Source organism: Boleophthalmus pectinirostris, unplaced genomic scaffold (genome assembly GCF_026225935.1).
Source record: "Boleophthalmus pectinirostris isolate CB_2022bp ecotype Guang Dong unplaced genomic scaffold, ASM2622593v1 HiC_scaffold_7, whole genome shotgun sequence".
NCBI classification, from domain to species: Eukaryota; Metazoa; Chordata; class Actinopteri; order Gobiiformes; family Gobiidae; genus Boleophthalmus; species Boleophthalmus pectinirostris.
In genome coordinates, this window is record NW_026571473.1 from 29,039,300 (window position 1) to 29,053,528 (window position 14,229).

General features: G+C 39.6%; 1 protein-coding gene across 1 annotated transcript; it reads left to right on the top strand.

The window, feature by feature from the left end:
* Positions 1 to 1,077: 1,077 nt before the first annotated feature.
* Positions 1,078 to 11,749, top strand: LOC110161243 (desmoglein-2.1-like). The gene is made up of 13 exons (XM_055164520.1): positions 1,078 to 1,156; positions 3,176 to 3,286; positions 3,756 to 3,914; positions 4,483 to 4,624; positions 5,371 to 5,525; positions 6,004 to 6,138; positions 6,691 to 6,876; positions 7,616 to 7,998; positions 8,098 to 8,240; positions 8,952 to 9,173; positions 9,303 to 9,545; positions 9,621 to 10,108; positions 10,185 to 11,749. Exons 1-13 carry the CDS (start codon positions 1,112 to 1,114, stop codon positions 11,169 to 11,171), a joined length of 3,399 nt encoding a protein of 1,132 aa, XP_055020495.1. The 5' UTR covers positions 1,078 to 1,111; the 3' UTR covers positions 11,172 to 11,749.
* Positions 11,750 to 14,229: the final 2,480 nt, after the last annotated feature.

Genomic DNA, 14,229 nt, shown 5'->3' on the forward strand with positions numbered 1-14,229 from the left:
AACCCGCATAAATACGCCATCGAGCGCCGTCATAACTACGCCAAGTCTATGGGCGGCACCTGGATTAGACTCAAACATGTAGCATTTATTTCATGACAGTTTTAAGTATTACTCAGAAAGACTTAGGAAATCTTACATTTCTGAGCGGGCTCGCCTCTCCACAGATCTGTGAAAGAAGTGGCAAAATCACTGAACTCTGAGCCTCATTTGTCTCTGGTCATGGAGATGAAATATCAGCTGTGTGTGCAAATGCAAACTCATGAAAAGTGTTTGCACCGGAAGAAACGCGACTGCTGCTCTGAATGCTTCATCATCATCATCATCATCAGAGCAAAAGGGAAATATTAGTTACACTTTTGGCACGTCAGCTCCTAAAACTCTATTTATCTCATTCTACACAAAAATGCCAAACTGTAGTTTTCCAGAATCTCCACTCTAGCCGGAGTTTTCAGAAAGATTAGTTTACAGAGGCGATTTCCCCTTTTCCTGTAAAAAAATTGGTCTCAGTTTTTAAAAATACCCATGTATGTGTAAATGGAGCCATAATATTTTTCTTGACAGAAAAACTAAAACAATGATGACTAAAAATACCAATTTTATTTATCTGGTCTCATTTTCATTGTAACTCACTTGTGACTACTGAGTTACAATGAAATGTTCAAAGACATACGTGTAAAACATCCGTGACAAATGAAAAAAAAAAAAAACGAAACAAAAAAAACAATATTACTCATTTCTATTACCACCATCACTAGCTATCACTAAAAACATACCATTTGTTGCGTGTGAAGCTGCTTCTATATTTGATTAAATTCTGGTTAAATATTTTTTAATTAACAACCTCTACCAATGAAAACAGCTTATCCCATCAAATTCCATGGTAGTTCCATTCTTTTGTTGTTTTGACGCCTTAATAAATTACAGTCACTTTCCCAGTTCTGTGATGTCAAAGAACGTATCATTACATTGGAACTAATCAAAGGCTCCATCATAATACAGAATGGGTGTGTGTTGACGAAGCCCTCCCATTTAAAAAGCCATTCACTCACTCACTCACTCACACCCAGTCCGCAGAGCACCTGGACTACCACACCGGATAACCTAAACAGACATGGCTCCAGTTTCCATACAGATACTCACCTTACTGCTCTGCACGGTAAGCCTTTTGTGCTTTCTAGCTTCGGTTAGTTGTCATAAAACTACTTTGAATTGCACTATGAAAAGATATATGCAATGTTGAATTGTGAAACTGAAAGATGTACACATTACAGAATTGTACTTATTACGATGTTTAGAGGCTTTTCTGTGCTCTAACAGGCTGGATTACTACTGCTAAATGATTTCATATTAGTGAGCTAAAGTATCATTTGAGTCTCGTCTGGGGCAGTGTTTTTTTGTGTGTTTAGCAGTTTACCGTTTGCACCGGATGAGTCATAAGCCGCTTGTTTCTGTTGAATGTCAGGTTGGAGACATGCCTGAACAGTGACGCAGAGTATAAAACTAATCCAGGGAGAGGAGGGACGGGCAGAGACAGGAGGGAGGGGCAGGGTGTGGCGTGTCCTCAGGGGAGTTCGTCATGGGGAACCCGAGCAAAATGAACCAAATATATTCACATTGTCAAATAATGTGTAATGGAGTGCAGCTCATAGACGTAATATGCAGTCCTGCGGGTTTAAAATAGGAATTAGTCACAATAATAATTAAGAGATACCATCGCTGTCATCTTTATCTGGCAGCAAAGTGGGGAGCTCATTCAGGTTTCTGACTGAATAATCAACAGAAACTTCTGACATTTTTTGTTGTCCCTAATTCATCTTTTCTACCAGTATAATAAAATGCTGCATATCTTTCCTTTAGGTAAGGGATGCACCAACCGTAATCACAAAACTTGGGGCATTCCAAATCTCAGTAGGATTACCCTGGGTTAAGAAAGGATCAAATAATAAAAACTTAAATATATGCATCTGGGCCCTATGTTCCCTCTGACAGCAATATCATAATAATGGTATTGCCAAACAATCACTGCTGTAGCGGGAGGATTTGACAGGTTGTTGTGTATGTATTTGGAAACCGCGGGAAAACCCACCTAATAACAGGGAGAAATGGGTAAATTCAGCATGGGAAGGCTTGGGCTTGTGGTGTTCCCCAGGGATCAACTCTTGGTCCACTTTAGTTCTCGATTTATACGCAGTCACTTGGTCACATCATTAGACTTAAAGTTCACTTCCGTTGCTGCGCTGATAATGCACAGCTGTAAAGTTGAAGCGAACAACCCTTAGGTCTTGAATTTGGCTTTTAATGTCTTTCTGAGGTAGAAAGTTAACATAAAAAGATAAACTGACTGAAGTCTTTGGCCTTACCAATCTGATCTAAAGGATCAGAAAGTAGGTCTTCTATGTAGAGTCACAGATTTAGCAGGTAAAGTTATAGAATATTTTAAATAATGAATCCTTTGTTTCATTACGGATTAATTGCAGTACACTTTTTATTCTTTAAAGGGGGGGCTCCTAGACTGTGGTACTCTCTTCCTGTAGATCTGGTCAGCTAGTTTTGTGGTCACTTTTAAATCTAAAGTATTTTCTGTGACACCACGAAACAACATCAAACAAGTGTTTCTATTGTTTTTTGTGATTTGTATGATTTTTATTCTGTGAAGCACTTTGCAACAAACATTTTGATTTGTGTTCTAAAGTGGCATAGAATAAAATGTTTGATCATTTATGTTCAAACATTAGTTTTCAGTAGCCATTGATTTCATGATCATAGTTCCTCAGTGTATGCTTAACGTCACAACACCCACTTTATTAAATTATCTTTGGCTTTTATGAAATGCTTGCCAGACTGAGGTGCTATTTTTAATTACGTTCAGTTAACACTCTTCATGTTTCTTGTGTTCTGAGGCCTAGTGGCTCAGTGTCTAGCACACAGCAACAGGACTGTGGTTTGTTTCCTGGGTCACCCGAGTTTTTTGTGCTGAGTTTACATTTCGTTGCTGAGATTCCTCCAGGCACTCTGGTTTAATCCATCAATTAAAAACATGCACAACAGGTTAAATCCTCCAGATAAGGTGGTGCTGGCCAAGCCTAGCTCAAGATTTGATATCTTAGCATCAGACTGAAGAACTTTCCCTCTTACAGAATGTGGTTATAGCTGTTTTTATGTTTCTTGCCTTCAGACTGCTGCTACTGCTGCTACTGCTGCTCGGGTTCGACAAAAGCGAGAGTGGATCCCTCCTCCCAAATTACTCGAAGAAAACGTAGATTACAATGATGAGATTGTGGCTAAGGTAAGTGATGTGGAACCACACACTGCACGGATGCACAACAAGAACAGGTCTCACACCCTGTGTAGTAACCACACCAAGGACATTTTTCAGTTGTTAGGTGAACAGCACGACGGTATCTGATTTGATTCAAGCAGGCTGTAGTTTATGGTGTAGCCACAGATGACATTTTATTAATTAAATACATTTGTTGTCCAAAAATTCCACACAAAATATAAATCCCATAATTTCACAGTGAGACTAATACTGACAGGATTTAGAGATGTATACAGCCTCGTCATGAAAACATTTCCATTTGAACAAACCTGAAACAACCAAGAGTTCTCCAGCCAAAGAGATCCATCAGAGGAGAATGGCCTTAGCAAGGACCGTGCAGGAGTCCAGTGCTGACTCTCCCTGAGCCCCTCACATTTCTGACACAAGCATAACATGATCAAGACGGATGTGACAGTGACATTCTGTGATGCTGCAGATTTTTTCAGATTATGAAGATGGCACGGGGAACATCAACTACTCCCTGGAAGGCAAGGGGGCGTCCCAGTATCCCTTCAACGTCTTTGTGGTCAACCCTCAAACGGGAGACATCCGGGTGACACGCACACTGGACCGGGAGGAGTTCAATGAATACAACGTACGTTTCTCATTTGACTTGCCATTAATTAAACTGATACGTTGCAGACTTTAATAAATACAGGTAATAAAGACAATAAAGAGCTGGCTTTGTTGGGACACATGTGAGCTGATTTAGTGCTGTTAAACAAGTCCCTCTCGAATAACATTACAAGTACAAACTAGCCAACACTTAGTCACTCCTTTTCGGTTAGTCACAACACCTAAGCTCACTCAGTTTGATCACAGGCTCCTGAAAAATCTATTTTGTATGTTGTTTTTTTGTTGTTTGTTTGTTTTGTTTTAGTTTTTAGATCATCTAAAAAAATATCATAATGTTTGCATTGTGTCACCTTGGTAACTGACATAGACATACATGCAGACCTCTTCCTACGTGATGTCACTGACAAGTAAAAATCAATAAAAATATCTGTAGTTGTATAAATGCGAGATAAGTTTCAGGCCATACTGTGTACACTTCAGAGAGACAAAAGCTGGTGGGGGACCCTCTGCTATAAAAGTTGCATAATACGTCTTTAATGGTACATTTTTAATGGCACCAGATTAATGTTTATCTTTTGTTGGTTTAGTTGACTGGCGTCGCTAGATTCGCAGACGGCCGCTTAGCAGAACAGAAGATCCCAGTGCGATTCAGGGTTAAGGACCAGAATGACAACCCTCCAGTGTTTGGGGTCATCAAACCGGGAGCCGTGGACGAGCTCAGTCCTAGAGGTCAGTGCCTTCAAGTCAAACACTCGTATTCACTTTTATATTTCGTATAATGGAGGATATTTCCAGAATTTTTGGCAACTCAAAACATAACATAGAATTTGATCTATGAATAATTCAAGATCTATTATTCAAAGTCTAATTTGAATAATATTGGATTTTTTAAAATCTTTATACTCCTGTATTCAAGACATCATTACTTTATAAAGGTTAATTTTGGTCTTCCAATATTATTTCCAAATAAAGGTGTCTGAGTAATCCCTCAGGCGTTCTGGATCCATAGCAAAGAAAAATTTAATTCTGTCAATTGGACAAAGATGTTTTGCAGCTCATCTAAGTTGCTTCTTCAGTTCTTGTCAGAAGCTTCTGGACACTGCCTAATATCTGCCTGAAGGGAGGAGCTAACTGCACTGAAACTCCTCTGAACCTAACCCACCTATTCTTCTATAGAAATACACTAAGAGTGAAATGTGCCTGAATGAGCCATCAGGGACCTGGACTATTGAATTTTTCTTTGCTATATTTCCAAATAAATGTTCTTTTTGACAGACTAGTGTTTTGTTTGTAAATACCTTGACATGTTTGAAAGCCTTCTGGATCCTTCTTCTGAAGTGATGTTATGATGATGTGTCTTGCCACCTGATTTACACAGATATAGTCAATAGTGTTGATCACCCTAGAACACTGTAGTTGTGCATCTCTAGATTTTATTTATTAACTTATTTGTATTAAAATTCTTTATTTTACAGGCACAACGGTAATGAAAATGACTGCCTCTGATGCAGATGAGGGTGAGAACGCTAAGATAGCCTACAGCATTGTGAGCCAGAGTCCAGACGAGGACATGTTCTACATCACGCAAGACGGGAACCTGTGTGTCAAGAGTCCTAACCTAGACAGAGAGGTATGTTTCAATCTGTCCTGGAATGTTATACTGTAATTTTGGATGATACTGCCATCTTCTGTTCTCATGGGGTATTACACAAACTCATATGCTTAGAACACAACTGTCTACACCATTCTAATGACACTTGTTGGGTTTTGGAAAAAGAAGTAAGCTTTTTTTTTTATCCTATCAGTTACATTTTGTAGGTGGGAAATTCTGAGATATTTTCAAATAATTGATTTCATTACAAGAAAGATCATGGTCAATATATTTTTGTTTAAAGGTTGGAGGAATAATATGTTTAAATCTGTATTTGTGACAATAAAACAATGACAGCAGTTAGTAGCAGAATGTTGAAGTAAATGCAAAGAGGTCAATTTCCTTTGGGATAATAAAGTTTTATTTATCTATGTAAAGCTTGCAATGTTAATTATATTTGGGTTTTATTAGCTATGTGGTGTCCCTCTAAACTATAAATGTACTTCTTTGTTTTCAGAAAACCAGCCAGTACGTTGTGGTGGTCAAAGGTCAGGACATGAACGGCAATCCATATGGGAAGAGTGGAACAGGGACGGTCACCATCAACATCGGAGACGTCAATGACAATCCACCCACTCTGACACAAGATTCGGTATGATTTCACATGCTAAAAGTGTATTTGACTTGACAGATTCATATATTTTTTTAATTGCTTTGGTAGGATAATATCTGTGGTAAATATTTATCATAACCTTTACATCAATTAAGTGTCAGTTTGTGGGAAGAAAATTACAAAAATGCCAGAAAATTCCATGTGAAATGCAAGGAATACAAGGAAACAAGCTGTGTCAATTATTTTTATTAGGTTAATTATAACTATTATGCAATTTAGATAGGTTTGGCCTTTGTTTACAGTTTGGTTGCTAAGTATTTGTATGAACTGGTATGTCATATCTGCTGCCAGGAATAAAATTATAAACTTGGCCTTAAAAAAATTTAATTAACTAGGCCAGATTTTTTGTAATATATTAAATTACATTATGTTTTGTGAAATTAATATATATTCATCTGTATATTATATTATAATATAATATTTTTTATTCTAAGTGCTATGACAAGTTTATTTAGTTTTTGGGTAAACACACTGAAAAAAGTGCATTACATATCTGATTAAAATTTGGAAATACGCCTCATTGTCTTGCAGTACGAAGCTACGATTATGGAGAACACAGCAGGAGTAGAGGTGATGCGACTGCAAGCACAGGATCTGGACTTGCAGGGCACTCCAAACTGGGAGACTGATTTTGAGATCGCCAGCGGGAACGAGGCGGGGTACTTCACCATCAAAACGGACCCCGTCACCAATGAAGGAGTCCTCATGCTTGTCAAGGTACTGTTCAGTGACATATGAGGGAATCACTTTCACTACCAAACAACACAGTATACCAAATTTGAGGTGAATGAAAAGACAAGATGTGCAGTTACCAAGTTAGCAGTTAGAACTTTGTGAAATAAATCCAAGAAAGAAAAAACAAAAGGACTAAGATGATAAAACTCTAATAATGCTTGGAAATTTAATTAAATTTGGTAACCAAACGCAGCATCTTGTTTTTTAACTAAAACAACAGTGGCCCTAGTATAGACCCCTGTGGTACCCCATCGTAGCACTGATCATAGTCACCTATGATATGCAGCTGTAACATCAGGATACAATTTTATCAAAATGTTTGGTGGACACATAAATGCATTAAAGAGGTGGTGTTATCTACCATGTTATAAAGTTGTTCCGTGATCAAAAACATATCTGAAGAGGTTTTATATGTTGGCCCTTTTTTGTAAATATACAAAAGCATGATACAAAGCGATACACTTCAACTTCACAAACTAGATGCAGTGTGCGGTAGTTTCACACAATCATGCTGATAGTGGAAGAGAGCATCAAAAATGAAGTTAAGTAATTAAATATTTTTGTTTTGGTTCACATAGCATTTTCAAAACAGCAAAAGATAACAGGGTAATAAAATATGGTTAACAATTAATTCCCTGCAGTAGAGTAATACCCCCTCTTTAAAGAGTTAAAATGAGCAAACAGCAGATCGTATCTAACATTGTGGTTTTGAATTTTTTAGCCTGTGAATTACGAAGATATACAGAACCTGGATCTTGCCCTGTCTCTGAAGAATAAAGCTCCGTTTGCTGGTGGAGCTGGACCAACAAGTGTCGGGATTGGATTTGGGGGTGGCGGCGGTGGCGGTGGCGGTGGCGGCGGCGGCGGTGGCGGCGGCGGCGGAGGCGGTGGAGGTGGAGCGGCTGGTGCAACTGGCGCGTCTGGCGGAGGAAGTTTTACGTATCCACTGAAAATTAACGTGCAGAATGAGCCTGAGGGACCAAAGTTCGACCCCAAAGTCAAAGCCATCCCCATTTCAGAGGGTGGTAACTACAACCTTCAAAGTCCGATTGGAAAGTACCAAGCAATAGACCAGGACACGGGCAAACCAGCAGAGAACGTCAGGTAAGAGACAACTCACAACTACTAAATACACATCTCAGACATTATATAACCAGCTATTTAAAATAAGACTTAAAAACAATTTGTGTATATGTTGTGTAGGTACATCAAAGGCAACGATCCTGGGAACTGGCTCGTCATTGATCCAAAGACTGGTGAAATCAAACTGAGCAAACTTCCTGACAGAGAGTCCCCCCTGCTGGTCAACGGCACATACTACGCCGAAGTCTTGTGCATTACTGATGGTAGAGTATATTTTTCATTAAGAACAGTAACACTGTTTTTGATGTTTATGAATAGGTGTAGGCTCTAATTTAGGTTAGAATTTGGATACTTTTGCACAGTTCTTTACAATTTATAGCTTCAAATATTGATTAAATTCAAATCAAAAATGTAATTATTAAAAAGAGCCTCTAATTCTATTTGCACCTTTTGTTACTCGTTTTATACCAAAAGGCAGAAGTGTTTCCTCCTTGTTCCTTCCCTTGTTTTTAATATCTTTCAAAATCTACAATTTTGGAGATTCATGTTACCCCACAACACTCCTTATCTGTTTTATTCTAGGAACTATATGTAGTTTTTAAATCAAGAATGTCAAACTCAAATTCACAGAGGGCCAAAATTAAAAACTGGGACTAAGTCGTGGGCCAAACTAAATATTTAATGAAAATTTTCAACAACATCTGCATATTTTCTCTTCTTTCGAGATATGTAATGTTAAACCTAAAATAAATCTTTAATAATAGTTTTGCTTAAACATTGAATCCAGAACAAGCATAATATAAAATAAATAATGTCTCTATAGCCTATCACGGGCCAAAAGAGTTTGACATATCTTTCCAAAATTATTTCAACACAAAAAACATTAAAGTATAATAAATTAGTATGTAATTGTATATTAAAAACTGTATGTACAAGATTTACAGTTTGGATCAATAATTTATTTGCTTTGACAGACATGCCATCGAAAACCGCTACAGGGACCGTAGCCATCCAGGTGGAAGACTTCAACGACCACTGTCCCACTCTGACCATTCCCGTACAGACCCTGTGCTTGTCTGATAACGCCATCCTGGTCAACGCTGACGATGAGGACGCCTTCCCAAACGGGCCGCCTCTTACCTTTAACATTGTCCCAGAGAACACCAACGGCAAATGGCATGTGGAGCATCTAAATGGTTCGTACAATCTTACAATTTTTATTAGATTCAAAATAAATATCGACCAAGACCACAGAAAGTAAGACGAATAGAAGCACTGCAAGAGGATCTTCTTTCCGATTAACAATGCTGTATCTCTTTCTACAGACACAGCCGTGATTCTGAGGACAGATGAGTCCCTTTTCCCTGGTGAGTACGAGGTGGAGTTTATCGTGACTGACCAGCAGGGTGAGTCCTGTCCTGAGCCACAGAGAGTCAAGGTCCAAGTGTGCACGTGTGAGGATTCGGTGAAGTGTGGCCCCATCGGAGGGGATGGAAAACCAAAGAAAAGTGTGGAGTTTGGTCCTGCTGGCATCGGTCTGCTGTTCTTGGGACTGCTGCTACTTCTATGTGAGAACAATGGAAATAATGTTAACCTTTAAGCACTGAATATGTTTCACTTACTAACAATGTGTTTTATCTCAGTGTTCCTCCTGGCGGCTCTGGCTTGTCTGTGCGGACAAGGTGCTGGAACTTTTGCAGAAATGCCTGAAGACAACAAATCTCACCTGATTAACTACCGCACAGAAGGCCAAGGAGAACACAGTAAGAATCAATCTATTGTAATGTTTTTCCATGTTCCTATTGAGTACTATCAAAATGTTTCTCTGTGCACTCTGCAGGAAGTGCTTCTGCCTCAAATGCAGACTGATTTGGCAGATATGGGAATGGTAAATACAACTGCCAAGGGAAATATGGGAATGATGGATATGCAGCAGAAGTCTGTTATTTCAATGGAAGAGATGAATGGAGGGATGGGCTATGGAGCCAGTCATATGGATGGCACGTGGAGGGGCATGAGCCAGATGGGAGGCAGTGGATTTCAGTCTGAGTACATGAGCAGAGAGAGAGAGGGTGGGATCTTTGACGGCATGGCTCTACCTTACCACTACCTGGGACAGTACTACAACCAGGTGAGTGTCGCTAACACTGTTTATGAACACATTTATGACATGAAAGTGTTTTAACCTGAGTCTCTGTGTCCCACAGAAGGCACAGAGCTCTGATGCTCCAGCTGGGAAGGAAAATCTCCTGGTGTATGACTATGAGGGCCAGGGCTCCAGTGCTGGCTCCTTGGGCTCATGCGACAATCTGACTATGGACAACGACCTGCACTTTCTTGATAACCTGGACCCCAAGTTTAAGACTCTGGCTGAAATCTGTGGAGGCAAGACTGAGGTTGAAGAAAGGGCCCCCGCTCCTCCCACCACCTCCATTCGCCACGCTCACACAGCAGTAACCAATGTGCTAGACCTGGGGCCCCTACCAGAGCCCAAGCCACGGTCCTCCCACCAAGCAGAGGTCATCAACAATAGCCAAATGCAAGAGGTCATTGTCAAAGAGGTGAATAGGGAAGTCCCCAGGGTCCCAGCACCTCAGGCTCCTCAGGGCCAGATGGTGTTTCTCCAGCAGCAGCCTCAGCCTCAGCCTCAGCTCTATTACACCACGGCTCCAGTTATGCAGCCCATGCACTACATGGTCCAGCCTCCGGTCCAGAATATGATGCTGGTAAATGGCCCTCAGAGCGTCCCCACTCAAGGCCTGGTGATGCAGGGGCAGACTGTGATGGGTCAGGCTGTGGGGCAGACTCAGGTCCCTGGGATGGTGCTGGTGGGGAATACACCAGGGGCCTCTCAGACCATGGTGCTGGTGGAGGGGAAGGGCCCGTCAGGTTCCAAACAGGTGCTGAAGAGTGGCCAGAACTTGGTGAAGACAGGACTCTCCGGCTCCCAGACCCTCCTGGTAGTGGGCTCTGGTTCAGCTCAGGGCCAGCAGCCTGTGGGCTCGGGTTCTCAGAGGGTGCTGGTGATGGGGCCCAACACTGCACAGGGCCAGAGTAGTCTGTCAGGAGGACTCTCAGGGTCCCAAAGGGCCCTTAACAACGGCAGCTCTGGCAGCATGGGGAACATCACAGGAACCGGTACGCCCACTAGCTCCAGGAGGGTGGTGAGGCAGGAGAAAGTGGTTCTGCAGTGATCCAAGGACAGTTCAAAGGACATACGGCCTTATCACTAATCTGTCAACAAAACCAAGAAAGGCGGGAAACATGAAAATGGACTTATTATCCAGCACGTTTGGGCTTTACACACTTAACATCTCTGACTGTGCAGGTTTTAGCTGTATTTATATTTTCACTAAACTCTCAAGAACAACATTTCATTCAGCATCTCTTTTTGTTCATTGAATGTCAGGTTCCAGTCTCCACAGTTTGAGACATTAAGACAAGACAATAATATACTGGATGTAGAAAATGTTAGTTCTATTGTCAAATGAATGCTCTGTTTCATATGAAGAACTGCCTTATCTGGGTGAAGGTGGATGTTCTCATGTATTTTCTTACTGCTGTTTCCCATAAAAGCACTATTGCACTGGATGTTATGAGAAGCACTTGTTTTGTTGTAAATTGTGACTGTGTTGTTATTATTACTATGCATAGATACGTGTACATGAGGTAATCTGAATTCTAATGAACTGGTTAATGGATGATTGTGATGTGTAATTATCTTTTTGCATTATTTTTGGTTTTACAGAAATAAAATTCATTTTTAAGAATACGGGCTTTGTGTTTTTGGTCCAGTCTGCCTTGTTTCTCCGATTTGGACATTTTTGGGTTAATGAAAAAATTGTAAGGTTTTAGTTCATATTTAGCAATACTTCAGCCACAGATAAAAACATATTTTATTCACAAGAGTACTGTCAATTTGTTCACAGCATTCCAAATTCAATTCAAATAAAACTTAACTAATGGTGTTCATTAATTCATCACTTTCAATGAGTTTAGGGGAAAAAAAAAAAAAATCACATATAAATATAAAAATACCACAAGAAATTCCAAGCTTGAATTGTTATTGTTATATAAGTAGATAGTGTTAGTGTTAGTTCGGGAGAGGATTAGTTGAGGATTTGGGAGTGAATCTTGTCTTTAATGTCTTTTTCCATAAATAAAAACTATTTTTCCTAGTACTTTTCTGTATAAATTTTTGTTTTTTGCATGAACTCATGTGTATTTTGAGTACAGTAACATGGTCAAATCATAGAGATAATAAATAGTTTGAGATCTTTTGCCAAATTACTCTTAAAAAAATCACACTTCTATGCCAGTTTTCATGCAGTCACCACAAAATAAACAAAGCTGTAGGAGCATGTCTACAACAGATCAACATGATTTGCATATAACACTCAAATATGAGAAAATTATGAAGTTTACCCAATGATAAACGATAATAAATCTTTTTGACAACATTGGTTTTAGTAGTTTTGACTTGTTCAAACTTACATACTTTCCATGCTTACTACTTACTTTTCCATGCTTTTGGGGGGCATTACATAAAACCCTAACCTATATTTGCCTATATCAGACATTTAAACCATATCATTGAGCATATAAGGTTGAAATGCCTGATATAAAGTGCCGTATGTGGCAAAAACAAAACTGAAACTTAAGCGCATCTGTCCATGTGAGGATCAGCTGTGCACTATGGTTTATTTGCATGTGCATTTTTTTTGCGTTACATCTGAAAATTGATCCGTGCTGATGCTCCTTTAGCCTCAGTCTTTGGTCTATGTCATCCCATTGTGTGTGTCTTGCTAGACCTGTGTCATGGTCAAAGCGGTCTGGGCCCATTGTTATGGAAATGCTGAGGATGGTTCCCCTCAATGGTGTGAAGGTGGCCCCTAGCAAACCATGTGGATGGAAACGAGGCTCATCCCTTTGGCTCTAACTGCACCCTGGAGCTGTCATTAAGATTAATCAACTTGTTCCTGAACTTGTGTTTGTGTAATACTTGGCTGATATGTGTCACTGCACACTGGTTCACAATGCACACTCCAGAGCCTTTCTCCATCCTCCACAAAACCTGGGTAAACTCAGGTCATTGCCAGTTCAGCTCGAACCTTAGACCAAAAAGGTTTGTCTGTGTTGAACAAAGCAAACTGTTGAAAGTTTCCCCTCTGTCTGACTTCACAGCATTAGAATTTGTTCGCTTGACGGGAGGTGGGTACTTTTTTATTTAACCAATCGCTGCTGTTTGGTCGTGACGCATGTAATGCACCACTAACGGGGCTAACTGGTATATTAAGCTTTTCCCAAATCCTGAAGGAAGAAGGGCATTAATGTCTTTCCCCTTGATAAAATTCACCAAACATTCTCTTTGTTCCGGTTTTAAATCCTCGATCTCGGGAATTGTTACCAACACAGAGTGTATGGCTCTTTGCTGATTGGCTGATGCCCGAACTCGCACTTCCAGGGTTTTCGTGAACCGTCTAGTCTAGATCACTGAAATCAACTTTGTCCTGTTTTAGGGAAATCTTGATGTTAAATGTGCAGTAGAAACAAATGCAGTCAGTGGTACAAATGAAAAGCGCAGTAAATGCAATACAAATCATGCTAGTTGTCAGCTTTACTATAACAGCAAAATTCCGCTCTGGTCTCTGAAAGTTGTGAAGCACTTATAAACTCTTTGCATTGAATAATTACCAAAAACAAATAAACAGGCATTCTGAGTGTAAGCGGTTTTGTATCTCCTAGAAAGGTTTAATACCATACTGTGAAACATTTCAAACAAAGCAATACCATAGAAAAAAAAAACACTTGACAGACCCTCTGCCAGAAAAGTTACACAATGCACCTGTAAAAGTAGCATATTTAAAATAAAATAAAAAGTATATTTTGTCATTTAAACCCTGTCACTGATGAAATACATACAGATGAATCTCAAATCTTCAAGTAGATAGTGTTAGTGTTAGTTCGGGAGTGGATTAGTTGAAGATTTGGGAGTGAATCCTGTCTTTAATGTCTTTTTCCATATATAAAAACTCTTTTTCCTAGTACATTTCTGTATAAATTTTTGTTTTTTGCATGAATTCACATGTATTTTGAGTACAGTAACATGGTCAAATCATAGAGATAATAAATAGTTTGAGATCTTTTGGTACAGCACTCTTAGAAAAAACACTTTTATGCCAATTTTCAGTCACCACAGCGCAAGTTGACACCCTCATACACATTAAGTCATAAAAAATTGGCAAAAGATGT